The sequence below is a fragment of the Aedes aegypti genome, chromosome 3, assembly GCF_002204515.2.
Source record: "Aedes aegypti strain LVP_AGWG chromosome 3, AaegL5.0 Primary Assembly, whole genome shotgun sequence".
Taxonomy (NCBI): domain Eukaryota; kingdom Metazoa; phylum Arthropoda; class Insecta; order Diptera; family Culicidae; genus Aedes; species Aedes aegypti.
In genome coordinates this window covers 292,357,291-292,372,220 of record NC_035109.1, presented here as the reverse complement: position 1 = coordinate 292,372,220, position 14,930 = coordinate 292,357,291, and the positions used below count along the sequence as shown (strand labels likewise).

Here is a 14,930-nt window from a genome sequence, read left to right as displayed (position 1 = left end):
CTATGTCCATAACTGGTACACCAGCCCTTTTTACCTCTCATAAGAACGTGGAAGGTTTCAGAAGAATTGCGCCAACGCTTAAATCTGGTACAACTATTTCCTTTCAATGAAAGCTAAAACAATCGGTTGAATAATTAAGGAACTGAATTTTATGAGTTAAAATGTATTCACAGTTTCGCCTCATAATCTGATTTAATAACTCTTCTGTGCGGCAGAATTCCATGATATTCAGATCACTATTTTGAGACCATAAACGTTCTTAACAATTTTCCTAAAACATGATTCTCAAAATACTACATGGCTAGGTTGAATTTTATCGGCCCAACATCTGGTTCCTTCAGATCACCATTAGTAAATCATAAACACCTGCACACGCTATGTCTGAACCAGCAGATTATAAAAAAATCGAATGTACATCGGATATTTTCATCATCTTCAAAAAAAGATCAAAGGAATAGTTAAAAAAAATGTAACCCAAAAAAAGTGCAATTACCCCACTGTACAGCAGCTTTACGTCCTATCATTAGGAAGCTTTTATGGTCGTCTACAAATTTATGAAACGAGATTGTTAAAATAATTTATTGAATCTTTTCAATAATTTTACCCATTTATCAAATCCATTAACTCCACTGTGTTATTGAATTTTGGGTAGTTCCGACAACCATAAACGTCTGCTTGTCAACTTTGCCGAAAGCATACTTTTAAAAGTACATCGTAGAAAGGTTTACATAATTTTATTTTACAATCAAATTCAATAATTCTAACATGTATCAAAGCTCAAGATTATTCGCACCGTCATCCGAAAGCACTACCGGAAACATTCTTAAAAAATCACAGAAATATCTAAATATTATTGCAAAGAATTTAGTCAAATTTATATGATGACCACAAGCGCCATCTACTCTTTTACAAAGCACGACATTCTCAAAAGGTTTCACAGAAAAATTAAATTGATTTTAACCAGTGTCGGATCAAATTACCCCACTGTGAGACTGAATGTCGAATGTATTAAACAAATAACAATATTAGATATACATTTTTTCTGTAATCTGAAAGCAACATTACCGATTTTATCAATAAAATAAAAAATGCTTTGTGCGTAACGCGACACCATTTGCAGAACCCTGTTGGAAGATATACGTAACGCGACGCTCATAAAATGAAATCAATGATTTCTGCAATTATTCAATATTTCCTTCCAGTTTGAAGTCACACTCTGATTCTTATCAATACATAGAAGGATTGCCTAGAACAAACCCGGATTGTAAAAATTATAGCAGAGCAGATATAGGCGATTATAGAGTGATGTTTAAAAAAGTGCATTTCAGCGATGGTGTCGCGTTACGAAATGCAACTGCTTTTAGTTACCATATATACAGTGTTATGTTTAAAAATGAATGTCACAACATCAAGTACATTTAATATGCAAGTTATAAAACCTGTTGAATCACATGGTCACAAGGCATATTTCCGAGAACAGGCCTAATTTGACAATGAAAGTCGGTTCCTAGTGGTGTCGCGTTACGCTGGAATGTGTCATTAGATTCCACAGAGATTTTTTATTTACAACCAGACCCCCAAGAATATAACTGAGAGTTTGAGTTTACTTTATCCAAAACTAAAGAAATTGATTACTCTATCAACCCAAAATCTCTCGGTATTCTCTTTCTTCCTCACGAATCAAAAACACTGAGGCAAAAATACTTTAGAATATCATTACTAAATTTTATAAGTCAACCAATGAAAATCTGTAATCAATTCAATGAAAATTACATAATTAAATTTATCAATTATTAATATTGTTTACCTTTCGTTTTAGACGTGCTCAAAAATTGACATGTTTTGATAACATGTGACCTACTGTCGATTAACTTGTACCCAAAATCGAGAGCGCCGCAGTTCTTCTACACTGAGGCAAAAATACTTAGGTTTTCCATAAATCATGACTTACGAACCAGCCAAATTATGGTTTCATTGCACGGTTAAACATTTCGAAAATGGGATCATAAGTTTCATAAGTGAGAGCTTTGAATTCTTTAACAACAATTACTTGAAATAATTATCATAGCAATCGCTAGAAGAACTACTCCACTTTCGATGTTGGGTAAAACTTAATCGAAAGCAGATCACATGTTATCAAAACATGTCAATTTTTGTGCTCGCCTGAAGTAAAAGGCGAACAATGTTATCGATTGATATTTCGAATTTAGATATTATCATTGCGCTTATTATCGAATTTCATTGATTGACTTATGAAATTTATTACTGAAATTCTTCACCAAAATCATAAGTAAAACTTAAAATTTTTAACAATAATCGTTGTGGCGCCAAATCATAATTATTCCTTAAGAAATTATTAAGTTTTTTTGCCTCAGTGTAGTGATCACTAGAAAAATTATTTCAAGTGATGGCTCTTAAATAATTCAAACCTTTCACTTATTCGTGATCAAACGTCAACGTGTTTGGAGGTGATTTTAACCTCCAAATTGGGTCCTAAAATTTTTAATGAAATCTTGTTTTTATTTAATAACACGAAAAAGCATGTTACTGTAACTACTTTAGCAATTTTTACCGCTCAAATAATGGCTATATCATCCCGCATAGAAATATACAATTTGTCATGAATTCCAAACAATAAGTTTGATTTAACTGGTACGGTCAACGTTTCACAAACAGTTGATTTTATGTCGAACAATATGAAACCTACGGCTAGAAACTATTTAAAGCTATTTGAGTAGTCCATACCAAACTGTGACAGTTTCTGTTAGAGTCCAAATGGTGTTGAACAATATAAAATTAAAGCTCGATAGAAATGGGATTTAACTGTCTGCGGAATGGTTTCACTATATGTTATTTTTTTCTAACCGTTTGGCGAACTGTCACATGTGTTGGTATTTGTATGCTACGAATTAAGCAACATTTGTGGTACACGCTTAAAACAATTGTCACGAAGACCACGTCGCTTTGTCGCTTTGTAAACAAAATAATTTTAATTTATCTCGCAAGTCAACCTACCTAAACGTAGATCAATACATCTTGGCTTAAAAATGTTTTGCTCCTATTTTCAAGTAAAAATGTGCGTAAGCATGTGAATAGTTTTTATCGCTAAGTGACATACAGCTGCTTGCAATTTTTTAAGAGTGTGTTTCTTTGCGTGCCTGTCAAGTCGATAGGGAAAAAAAAACAAAAACGGTTCCGAAAATTTTCTGGAAAACTTCAACTAAATCAACGCGAATATAAAATTGAATTAGTGCCGTTTGTACCTACCCATAATGCACCACCAATGTCGTCATCCATTAGAATTCGATGCGGCCAAAATTCGCTGCCGTTACTGTCGGAGCAAGGGTCCATTTACTACGACTCAAGTCAAAGTGGCCATCGGAAGAACAGCATGTGCAGCTGCAGCTTCCTTCTATCCACAGGTAAGATTAAAAACTCAATGACAATTTGGCCTGTGTTATGATTATCCTCTCCCTGATCCATTTTCTAGGAAACCGGACAACAATCCAGTGATCCCCGACAGCCGCTTCAGATTCGTCTCAACCATATCACATCTTGGAGAACAAATCAAATTTCAAAAAATGTCCAAAGACCATCCCTGACATCAATGCAATTCTGCCGAACCGCTGTGAAACTGAACTGAATTTAACAGGCCACTGGAACATTAGTATGAGAGTAGTTTAAAATGTATGTTTTATATTACGTTATTTAATTCAGAACTCAAACATTAAATAAATGTATTAATGCCCTTCTGAATAGCATGATTGAAAGTGTCTTGAACAAAATATAAAAAAAAAAATAAGAGAAATAAAACGAAAGGGACCTAGGGAGGTTTTTTTTCGCATATTCTCCAACCATTACTTCAACGTTTGCCAAACAGTAGGGGTTTGAAAAAATGGATTGTATTTCAACAATTCGGGATACTATCCATTGAAAATTTTGTTCGAGGAAATTACGATTTTTTTATGGTTACATAACTTAACCGCCTATTCCCCACATTGTACTTTTCCAAATTACCATTTGCCAGACTGTAAAAACCGTTCATGGAAATGTAGTCTTATTGTAATTTTGGGTGTTAAAGGTAATAAGCCATTTTACGAGACGTTCGAATGACGTTTTCTGGCGGGCCGCTCATTGTTGATGTTCAAAAAACTAGCATAATATCTGAATGGCGCTGGTCACATTTTTGTTGGCGATGACGTCCCCGTCTCTTTCGGCGCATGTTTCTACCCGGTTTACATGTATTATGTTACCTGTAGATGAAAAATATCTTCCCTGCCCACTGATTTCAATTTTATATGCGAAAATTAAAAACTTTGTTGCATTGCCACCAGCGCCATTGTTGAATAAGCTCCTTCCAAATGTAGCGCTAGAAGAAACGTAAATAAATCGGCCCGCCAGAAACTTTCAAAGCTGGTAAACAAACGGAAACCATATGATTCGAAACGTCTCATAAAATGGCTTATTGTTTTAATATTGTCATAAATGGTTACGGATAGTTTGGGAAACAGTACTGATATGATTCTTAATTATGCGGGATGTTCAAACTTTAATTTAAAAATTTAGTCCATAAATGAACCTTGACACTTTTGATCATGTTTGACGTTTGGTTAGTCGACAAAAACACCATAGGCCTATTCACAAGACGTTTGAAATCAGCTGATCGGGAAGCTCTTTGACAGTTCTTCCATGGAAATGACAGCCTCGTGTTAGCACCGGTCCTCTACCGATGTAAACAAATGCATAGACGGACCTGTCACATGAAAAGGCCTATAGGCCTATTCACATGACGTCTCAAATCAGCTGATCGGGAAGCACTTTGACAGTTCTTCTATGAAAATGACAGGCCCGTGTTAGCACCGGTCCTCCACCGATGTAAACAAATGCATAGACGGATCTGTCACATGAAAAGGCCTATAGGGGTTTTAGTTCGACCACTGGGGTTGTTCCTATCTGACATTTCGTAAGGGACACGGAAAACAAAACACACCCAAAATTTGAGTTTAAGCCAAAAGATTTGACGAAATCTAAAAAAAAAATGTTTTTTGGGCTTAAACCAACGGAAAACATTAGAAAATTGAGTAAACATGTGTTTTTAGCCTAAACTTAAGCGTTTGGCACTAAAATTGGGACAGGGCTTTAGGACCCTATTGCCAAATAACCTCCAAATCATCACCTCCAAGTTAGTTCTAATAACCTCCGTTATATGAAATATGGTGGCGCGTCGATCGTCGCAAGTTTATCGTTAAACAGTCAATGAAACTTATGATCCCATTTTCGAAATGGTTAAGCGTTCAATGAAACCATAATTTGGCTGGTTCATAAGTCATGATTTATGGAAAACCTGAGTATTTTCGCCTCTGTGCAGGAAATTATTAAGTTTTTTTGCCTCAGTGTAAATATCAAATAAAGAAAGGAGCTACATCTGCTCAATAGGGGAATTTGTCCCAATAAGGATCTCGCACATTTAGAAAATGAGTAAACCTGTTTTTGACCTACACTTAAGTATTTCGGTATTAAAATCAGGACAGAGCTTTAGGACCCTATTCCTATTACGCCGACCGTTGGACAACTTGTTGAAGAAGGACAGTCAGTTCGTCTGGAGTCAACAGTGGCAAGAAGCTTTCATCATTATCAAGAAAGTACTCTAATCCGACTGCTGCTAACCCACTACAATCCAAGTTTGGACATAATCGTAGCTGGAGATGTATCAAAGACTGGAATCGGTGCCGTCATCATGTATCAGTTTGCCGATAGACGAGTCAAAGCTGTTGCTTACGCTTCAAGAACACTAACACAAACTGAGCAAGTCAAGTGTAGAAGGAAGCACTCACTCGCTCTGGTATTTCTGTGACCACATTTCGCTGCATGCTGCTAGGTCGCCATTTCAGGCTCCAGACCGATCATTAACCGCTCCTGAAAATGTTTGGATCCAAGAAGGAAATTCCACTTCATACCGCCAATCGCCTCCAAAGATGGCCACTAACGCTTCTGGGATTTGATTTCGATCATTTCGATGTTGAATACGTTCCCACTGACCACTTTGCGCACGCGGACATCCTCTCTCGATTAATCATCAATCATCATTGGCGTTGCTGGGGTTTTTTCCTGGAGGGGGCCTAGAAAATTCTTGATTTACCGAAGTAATAATCGTGATTTTCATAAATTTCGTTGTTTGCATAAATTTGCGTTGATTTTATCTGTTTGTGCTTTTGTCTCATACAGCTATTATCTCTGAATACCTATCAGTAATGCTTGTAAATTTCAATTTTGATTACGGAAAATATCAATTATTTGCCTAATCCAGTAGAAAAATCCTTCAAGAGTTCTACCAACGAAATCTCGAAGAATATCCTTTTGTAGTTCTTGCACAAACTTTTCAGGTATCGGATATCTCTTCATGAACTATTTCCGTACTTTTCCAGTGCAAGAACGCCTTTACCAGTTTTCACTCAGTTTTTGCTGGGACTCCCACGGAATTAGCAGTAATTATTAAACAGATTTTTCCCGGAGTTTCTTTAGGCTTTATAATCTGGAATATTTCGAAGAATCTGTATCAAATTGCTCAAAAGAAGATTTCAGAATTTTAAACATTTCTCCATGAAGCTAAACTGCGTACTTATTACACCTAATTTTTTATTGTTGAAAATATCATTAAGTTGTTCATTAACAATGTATTTAAAATTTTCTGGAATTCCTAAGAATTTCTCCAAGAAATAGTACAATAAATACTACCAAAATTGTGTTTAAAAATTTCTCTGAAATTCTTAAAGGATTGCTTAAAAAATTCACAGCAAAAATTCTTGATTCTTTCATGATTTCTCCTAATATCCCACAAGATTTTCATAAATAATTAAATAAGATTCAATCGGGAAAATGTTCAAATTGGGAAAAGGATTAACTACAAAAAAATTTGTTCATTTTTATCGTCTTTATAATAGACAATGATTCATGCTAGAACGGATGGAATTTTTTATGAAGGTGTATGTATTTTACATATTAGAAAATGTTTGGCATGAACTCCGAAGCTTTATGATGGCAGATTGATCTAGAAACTATTGTTTTCCTACTTGCAGCAATTCGAAACATACTCTTTTGAAGGCAATATTTTAACGATTGTGGTAGAACTGTAGAAGTTAAACGTGAAAATATTGGCAGTTTTTATCAAGAACTTTGCCAAAGGTGTTTTATGACAAAATTCATAATTTAAAACTTGGAATAAATGTTTGCATAATTTTGAAAATTCGTTGAGGAATTCCTGATGGGTTTTCAGAAATTAGGAACCAAACGTATAAGAATTCTGAAAAAATTTAAAACTCTTGGAATTTATTTATCTTCTTTAGATTATTTTAAATGTTGCTTTTTGGAGTACGATTTTTTCTAGGAAGTTGCTTCAGAATACGTCATGTGAAGGATATGGATAGCGAAACAACCAAAGATAAGTGATTATCTATATTTTTTTCTAGAGGTGAATAACTGGACTGGATAAATAAACAATAACCAATAAACTGCAGCATAATTGCAATCGCTCAAATTATATATATAAAAAAAATAAATTTCTCAAGAAGCTCCATCAGAATCTTTATAATTAAGCCAAAAAGCCTCTAGGAATTCCGCCCTGAAAATGCACAAGAATTTAAATCCAGGATATGGATGTTTTACAGAATTTATAAAACTATTTCTGAAACAATGTTTTAAGGAAGATCTTCACAAATTTCTTCAATTATCCCTGCCCAGTTATTTTGCTAAATGTTTCTCCTCAGATTCCTTTACCGCTATGCTAATTTCGGAAGCAAAATATGCCTGGGATTTTTCAATAGATTTCTTCTGGAGATTCGAAGCAAAAAGACATTCCAAAAAGTATTTTTCGTGTATAATTCCTGTAGAATTTGAAGTAGAATTTACAGAAAAAAACAAAGGAGAATTTGTGACGCAATTTACGATGCATTTTAAAAATATTTCTGAAGGATTTATGATGAATTTCGCGAAAAAGTTTTTAATAACTTTTTTGGGAAAACTATGGTAAATTACGGCTTTGGCACCATTGGACTATTATCGGCAACCAAATTTCAAATGCTAGATACCGTGCCGGCACCATATTCTGAACGCTTAAGAAAATCTGAAGATAATGGCTTAATTAAAAGAAGAGTTTTTCTTCTTAGTCCTCGGTATTTACTACCTTCGCATGTGCTAAATATATATTTTAACTTATGGCTAGATATTGGTTGTATAATCATAAGGGATCAGACAGACGACTTATTTTTGAAAACCGTGTCTATGTTCCTTATTCTGAACAGTCAACAAGGAAGTGTAATAGACAAAAGTGTTCCTAATTAAACAAACAAAAGCAATGATATTAATTAATGGTTCGAAGAGGCAATCTATTAGCAAATCTCCAGGGCTTTTTAGTGGACCTGATCGCTTTCTTTGCTGTTTAGATTGAGATACGTCTCGAAAAATCCGGATGTCGGTGCAAAAACAACTGAATTCATTTTCTTCCCGGAATGTTATTTGGAAAGTCAACTGATTTTCCGGAAAGAACTATGTACTAACCTACCGATATTCTTAAGCGGTTTATGTCGATGGAGAAGCCAGATTTAGCTGACCGGACTATATAATCCGATATGCGATCCACATCTTCTTTTGACAATATGGTTGGTGTTCCTGGGCGGTTATGTATAGTAGATTTTTCACCTTGGGGTATAGAATACTGACATCAATTCCGTATACAGCTGTCCTACTTCGAAAACCCCTTCCCGACAATAGTAATAGCCCTTTCCAGCTTCCACGGGTCGTGTACGAAGATTCTTTTTGCAGCGGCATATCTGTTCATAATAAGGATCAATCAACAACAATTGGTGCCGATCTTTGAACACTTGATTAATTAGAGATTGAACACAGTAGCTCCAAATATTTGTAAATAATATAAAGATATATTCTCACCGATCAGTTTCCTGCAGCTACGATTGGAATTTGATTATATTGTCAACCCAAAATGAAGCAAATGTTTTGAACGGCGTCTTGGTGCACAGGCTTAGCGGCCATGTTTTTTTCACGTTTGGCGAAGTGCAAACTTTATGTTTCGTAAATTCGCGTGAAATATTGCCAAAATAAATCTGTGTCTCGGATATTTGATAATAAAATATGTAGCTGATGATTAAAAGATTGAAATCATTAAGTTTATCGTAAACTGTTCAGAATATGGAACTGTCTATAATATGGAGCACGCACGGTACACAATATTTTTCCATCAAAACACATCAATGAAAACATTCAGATAATTCATTGTTTTGTCAGCTTCCCGTTGACGAGATTACCAAGGCTGAACGAACAATTTCACCAGATATACCATCAATTCGAATGAACACGCCTCAGCCTACAGTTCTTATGGAAAATCTGCCGAAGAGAATAAGGCTGCGACAATAGTCAAGTAGACCCTGCCGGGGTCCATAATAGGATTGTTTACAAATTTGACGTTGCGTATTATGGACCCTCCATTTGATTCCCATGTAATCCGGCTCACTGCCGACGAGCCTATTATGGACCCACCTGGACCATCTTGTGTGGTTTCATTTACAAAACTGTTCAAATATCTGTATTTATGCGTCTCAAACCAAATATTTTGCCTGAAACTGCTGACTAACAATGTAATCGAAGTTCTCCCGGTGGATTTTTATAGGAATAAAGTTGCTTTGAGTGTTAATTTTATGTTTTTCTGTAGGGGGTCCATAATACGCAAAAGGGTCCATAACTGGCATCGACTCCCTACATTAACGAATTTGATTAAACTAAAATTCTTGAGACTGCAAAAAATTGTCTTGGCAAAACGTAGTTTAGAGTTAAATCAAAAAGTTCATTTATGCGAAATTATTAAAAACAAAGAAGCTAAAACAAAGAAAGAACATTTTGCTGAAATATAAAATAGGGTCCTAAAGCCCTGTCCCAATTTTAGTGCCAAACGCTTAAGTTTAGGCCAAAAACACATGTTTACTCAATTTTCTAATGTTTTCCGTTGGTTTAAGCCCAAAAAACATTTTTTTAGATTTCGTCAAATCTTTTGGCTTAAACTCAAATTTTGGGTGTGTTTTGTTTTCCGTGTCCCTTACGAAATGTCAGATAGGAACAACCCCAGTGGTCGAACTAAAACCCCTATGGTGTTTTTGTCGACTAAGCGAACGTCAAACATGATCAAAAGTGTCAAGGTTCATTTATGGACCAAATTTTTAAATTAAAGTTTGAACATGATAAAGCCATTATTTGAGCGGGAAAAATTGCTAAAGTAGTTACAGTAACATGCTTTTTCGTGTTAATCAATAAAAACAAGATTTCATTAAAATTTTAGGACCCAATTGCATCCCGTTATGGGGCTTTGCACTGTTTTGATTTGGTATGGGATTTTGACGTTTACTGGCCTTGTTGTTTACTAATTTCATGGAAGAGTGAAAGAGACAGAAAGATTAGGGTGACTAGATTTTCAAATTAAAAATGAACCCCGATGGTTTGCATGAGTTATCGTTCAAATTAACGGGGGTGTACGGTATTTGCGCTATTTTTAAATTTCTCACTATGGGGCGCGTGCGGAGAAGGTCTTGTGCACTGTGAGCTAATGAATTTGCTATTACTTTTTTCCCAAACCAAAGGAAATTTCCAGCTACGTGAAATGGTGAAATGATTCGATTTTCCTTAGAAACATAGAGACGCTATCAATCGCACCATGAGCAGCACTAATTGATGTCTTCAGGAATAAACCATATCAATATGGGTATCAAACTTAAAGGTTCTCGAAGGTGATGCTCCCGGGAGCATTTCCAGTCACTATATGGCAGGTTCAGACCACTATATGGCAGGTTTCAAGTGCCCAGGGGGATGTGGACATGTTCCAAATCGGCCACTTCTCTAGGAACCCCTGGAATCTACTATATAGTGGTTATCTTGTAATTCAGAAAATGTAGATGTAGGATAAACGTGCCCTGTGCCTTGGAGGATGTAGGCTCCAAGGCACATGGAACGTTCATCCTACATTCTCCAAAACACAGACACATTCAGCGTGACTGCTTTCCAAATACCAAAGAAAGGTCCCATTTTTTCCTGGCGTCTGTCCAAACATCTTTAAGGATTTATTTCGGAATTTCTAGACTTAAGTCGACTTATTGAGGACAGTTTTTCAGATCTGATAAAAATAAATTTGACCTTAACATTAACTACACTGACAACAAATTCATACAGGCTTAAAAATATTATCTATATGTAAAATTTGTTATTTTTATTTAAAACACGAATATTGAATCTGTGAGGAAGAAACTACATTACGGGATCCCAACATTCGCCTTTACACGTGGCGTCAATCGTTACGATGATAGAACGTCTTGGTCGTGAACCGAGTTATAATCGTTGAAAAGCATATTGGACTGTTTCTCATAGAGATCCGTATAGCTAGCCATTGCCCTCTTCATATCTCTTCGAAATTGCATTGCCCGTTCGGTGTTCAGATCTTCATCCAAAGCAACATCTATCATTCTTCCTGACATTTTGAGAAGTTCATCAAGCTTGTCCTGATTGAACTCTATTGGGTGTTCCTTTTTAATCTCGATGCCATTTGAGGCAGCGACAGGGTCGACTAACAACTCCATGAATTTAACGTGTTCAAGTGGTTGTTGAGGTTGCGATACTGAAGAATCGGAGGTATCGACAGATGGGCTAACTTCCACAACACCCACATTTCGCAGGGAATACCTTTGTACAAATTTCACCAACCATCCGGAGCTTGCATGGAATTTCCGTTTAGGCTGACTGTTCACATCTTCATCAGCCTGAAGAAGATTGTGAATCTGGAGGGCTCGTTGTCGAATCATTTCCCCATTAACTTGAATGCCTCTCTGTTGATTGTGTTCGATCCAGATGAGCAACGTTTTTTCCATGCCCTCAATTAAAGGATCCCTCACGTAAGACGTCCGACAGCCGCTCATTCCACGCATAACGGCCTGCCTTATGCTGGCCTCCTTCTTCCTAATGGTTATGATGGTTGTATGGGCAATGCCAAATTTCCGACCCACTTGCGAGATTTTTTCCCCGGCGGCGAGGCAATCCAAGATCTGAATTTTCATTTGAAGCGTTAAGCTTTTTCTCACTTTCTTAGCGGTGGATTCCATTTTGATAAACCTATAAAACTGGAGTGACATTGAGTGAGGAATGCTCCTAAAATTTCATTCAAGTTACCTAAGTTTTTATCGATACTATGCTTAATCCTCAAAGCAAAGGAATGCCTAAAATTCCATATTATATGCGTCAACCACAAGTTTACACTGCAGACCCATCAAAGACACCAAAAATGTTGGAGCGCAAGCGTTACATTATTTTACGATTGGACAAAGTGCTAACAGAGCTCAAGCTGGTAACACAAAAAGTAATAAAAATTCGAATTATTACATGTCGTAAATCTTTCAGGGAGGGACAAACTTGTTTTGTATCCCCTAAAAATCACTTTGTTGTTGGTGTTTTAACAAAAACATAAACAAAAAACTGTGTTGCCAGAAAGCCAAACATATTGGAGGGATAAGAATGTCACATAAGGGCTAGTAATTCTCGATAACTGGAAAAAGATGGGGATTTACAAATCTCGAACGAAAATACACGATACGATGATGCATGCTTTAGCAGATATCTTTGGCCATGTTATCAGATTTTTTAGATGTTGTATCCAAAGGTGCTTCCAACATCTTAGAAAGATGCATCAAGAATTCGTTTAGCATGCTTCATAAATTTTTCCACGATGCGTCGAGAATACATCCACAGTCTTTCCAGCATTCTTTCAGACTTCGAAAATCCTATAAGAATACTGATTATCGATATTTCGAGAGTACTTGCAGTTACATGATACTTCTAGGACGACAACCGAATTTAGTAATATACCATTCAATTGCAACTATAGTTTGTATCCTTTGACAGATACGCGTATTTCGACATGTAGGGTCGTTTGCAGTGTGGTGTTTAGTGTTTAGCATGTACTACCAGTATACTTTGAGAAACTCTTTATAATGCTTAGAGAACTATTCCTTAGCCGAGTGGTTATAGTCCACGGCTACAAAGCAAAGCCATGCTGAAGGTGTCTGGGTTCGATTCCCGGTCGGTCCAGGATCTTTTCGTAATGGAAGTTTCCTTGACTTCCCTGGGCATAGAGTACCATTGTACCTGCCACACGATATACGAATGCGAAAATTGCAACTTTGGCAAAGAAAGCTCTCAGTTAATAACTGTGGAAGTGCTCTTAAGAACACTACGCTGAGTAGCCGGCTCTGTCCCAGTGGGGACGTTAATGCCAAGAAGAAGAACTATTCCTAGTTGCTTCAATTTTTTCCAGAATGAATCCGTTTCAGATACTTCGAGAATCCTTCCAAAATGCCTCGACAATCATTCCAGCATTCCAGAATGCTTCGAGATTCTCTCTGGAATGCTTCAAAAAAACTTCCAAGATGCTTCGAGAATCGTTGCAAATGCTTCGAGAATTCTTCCATGGTGCTTTCAAAATCCATCTCAGATGTTTTGAGAATCCTTCCAAAACGCTGCAAGAGTTCTTCAAGGATGCTTGGAGTATCTTTCTTGTAATTTCAGTATTCTTCGAGCTCTGTCCAGAAAATCCTTCCAGTATGCTTCTAGAATCCTTCCAAATTGCTTCGAGAATTCTTCCAGGGCACTTAGAAAATCTTTCCCTTGAACATCAAGAATCTCTCCAAAACTTCGACCAATCTTCAAGAATGCTTAAAAAATCCTTACAAATGCGTAGTAATTCAACAAGACCAAGCTGAGTGTCGTGGGTTCGAACCCCATCGGGCGAGGATCTTTTCGGGTTGGAGTGTATCTTCATAACTGTCACACGTTACACACAAGCAAAAATGTGCAATTGGCAAAGAAAGCTCTCAGTCGACAACTATGGATTGGAGCTATGGAACTCATAAGGAAACTAGTATAAGATGCGGGCACGTCAGAAGTAAGGTCAGAAAGAACAAGATGCTTCTACAATGCTTACAGGATACATCGAGTATCCTTCCAAGATGCTTCGAGAATCCTTCCAGGGTGCTTCGAGAATCTCTCCAGAATGCTTCGAGAATCTATACTGCATGTTACTAAAATTCTCCCAGGATGCTTCGAGAATCCGTCACGGATGCTTGAAGAAACCTTCAAGGTAACTTAGAGAACTCTTCGGAAATATTTCAAGAATTCTCAGAGATTCTTCGGAAATTCCTTCAGAATGCATCGAGAATCTTGCAAGGATACTTTCAGAATTTGTCATGCTTTGAAAATCCTTGCAAGACGCAATCCTTTCAAAGTACGTCCAGGTTGCTTCCAAAATCTTTCCAGGAAGCTTCCAGAAACTATCTCGGGTGCTTGAAAAATCTTTCCAAAATGCTTCTAGAATACTTCCAGGATGCATCGAGAATTCTTCCAAGATTCTCCCAGGATATATCCCGGATTTTTTGAGAATCTCTCCATAATGCTTCGGGAATTCTTCCAAAATGCTTCGACAATCCTTTCAGTATCCATCTCGTATGCTTTGAGAATCCTTCTAAAATGCTTCGAGAACCCTGAGAAAAAGCTTCCAGGAACATTCACGCCCAATGCAGTAAGCAAACGTCAAACTCGAACAAAAACTATCCGAGCGCCACGAGTCTAGTACCAGATATTAGACTTGGGCGCTATTCTTCTGTGCGATGAAAATAATTAGAGTGTAACGTCTGTTTGTCTGTGCTTTAAGATACCATCCGAAATGGTTTGACAATCTTTCCAGGATGTTTCAGAATTTTTCGCGGAATCAAGAATTCTTCCAGGATTCTTTCTGATTATGCCACGTATTCTTTAAAAATACTACAGGATTCCTTGAGAATCCTTCAAGAATACTTCTAGAAGGGTACTTCGAGAATCCTTCCAAGGTGCAA

General features: G+C 36.7%; 1 protein-coding gene and 1 long non-coding RNA gene across 3 annotated transcripts; one reads left to right on the top strand and one right to left on the bottom strand.

Annotated features, from left to right (window-relative positions):
* The first annotated feature begins 2,888 nt into the window (after positions 1–2,888).
* Positions 2,889–3,788, top strand: LOC110678611. The gene is made up of 2 exons (XR_002501778.1): positions 2,889–3,422; positions 3,491–3,788. It is a non-coding gene; the product is annotated as an uncharacterized LOC110678611 (long non-coding RNA).
* Positions 3,789–11,169: 7,381 nt separating this feature from the next.
* On the bottom strand, positions 11,170–12,511 carry LOC110678934 (CENPB DNA-binding domain-containing protein 1-like). 2 transcript variants are annotated; one of them, XM_021852604.1, is made up of 2 exons: positions 12,217–12,511; positions 11,170–12,159 (listed from the first exon to the last, which is right to left on the bottom strand). In XM_021852604.1, the coding sequence occupies exon 2, from the start codon at positions 12,147–12,149 to the stop codon at positions 11,349–11,351; it is 801 nt and encodes a 266-aa protein (XP_021708296.1). In that variant the 5' UTR covers positions 12,150–12,159; positions 12,217–12,511; the 3' UTR covers positions 11,170–11,348. The 2 variants fall into 2 exon arrangements, with proteins under 2 accessions (XP_021708296.1, XP_021708295.1); XM_021852603.1 differs by having other exon boundaries at positions 11,170–12,167; positions 12,217–12,510.
* Positions 12,512–14,930: the final 2,419 nt, after the last annotated feature.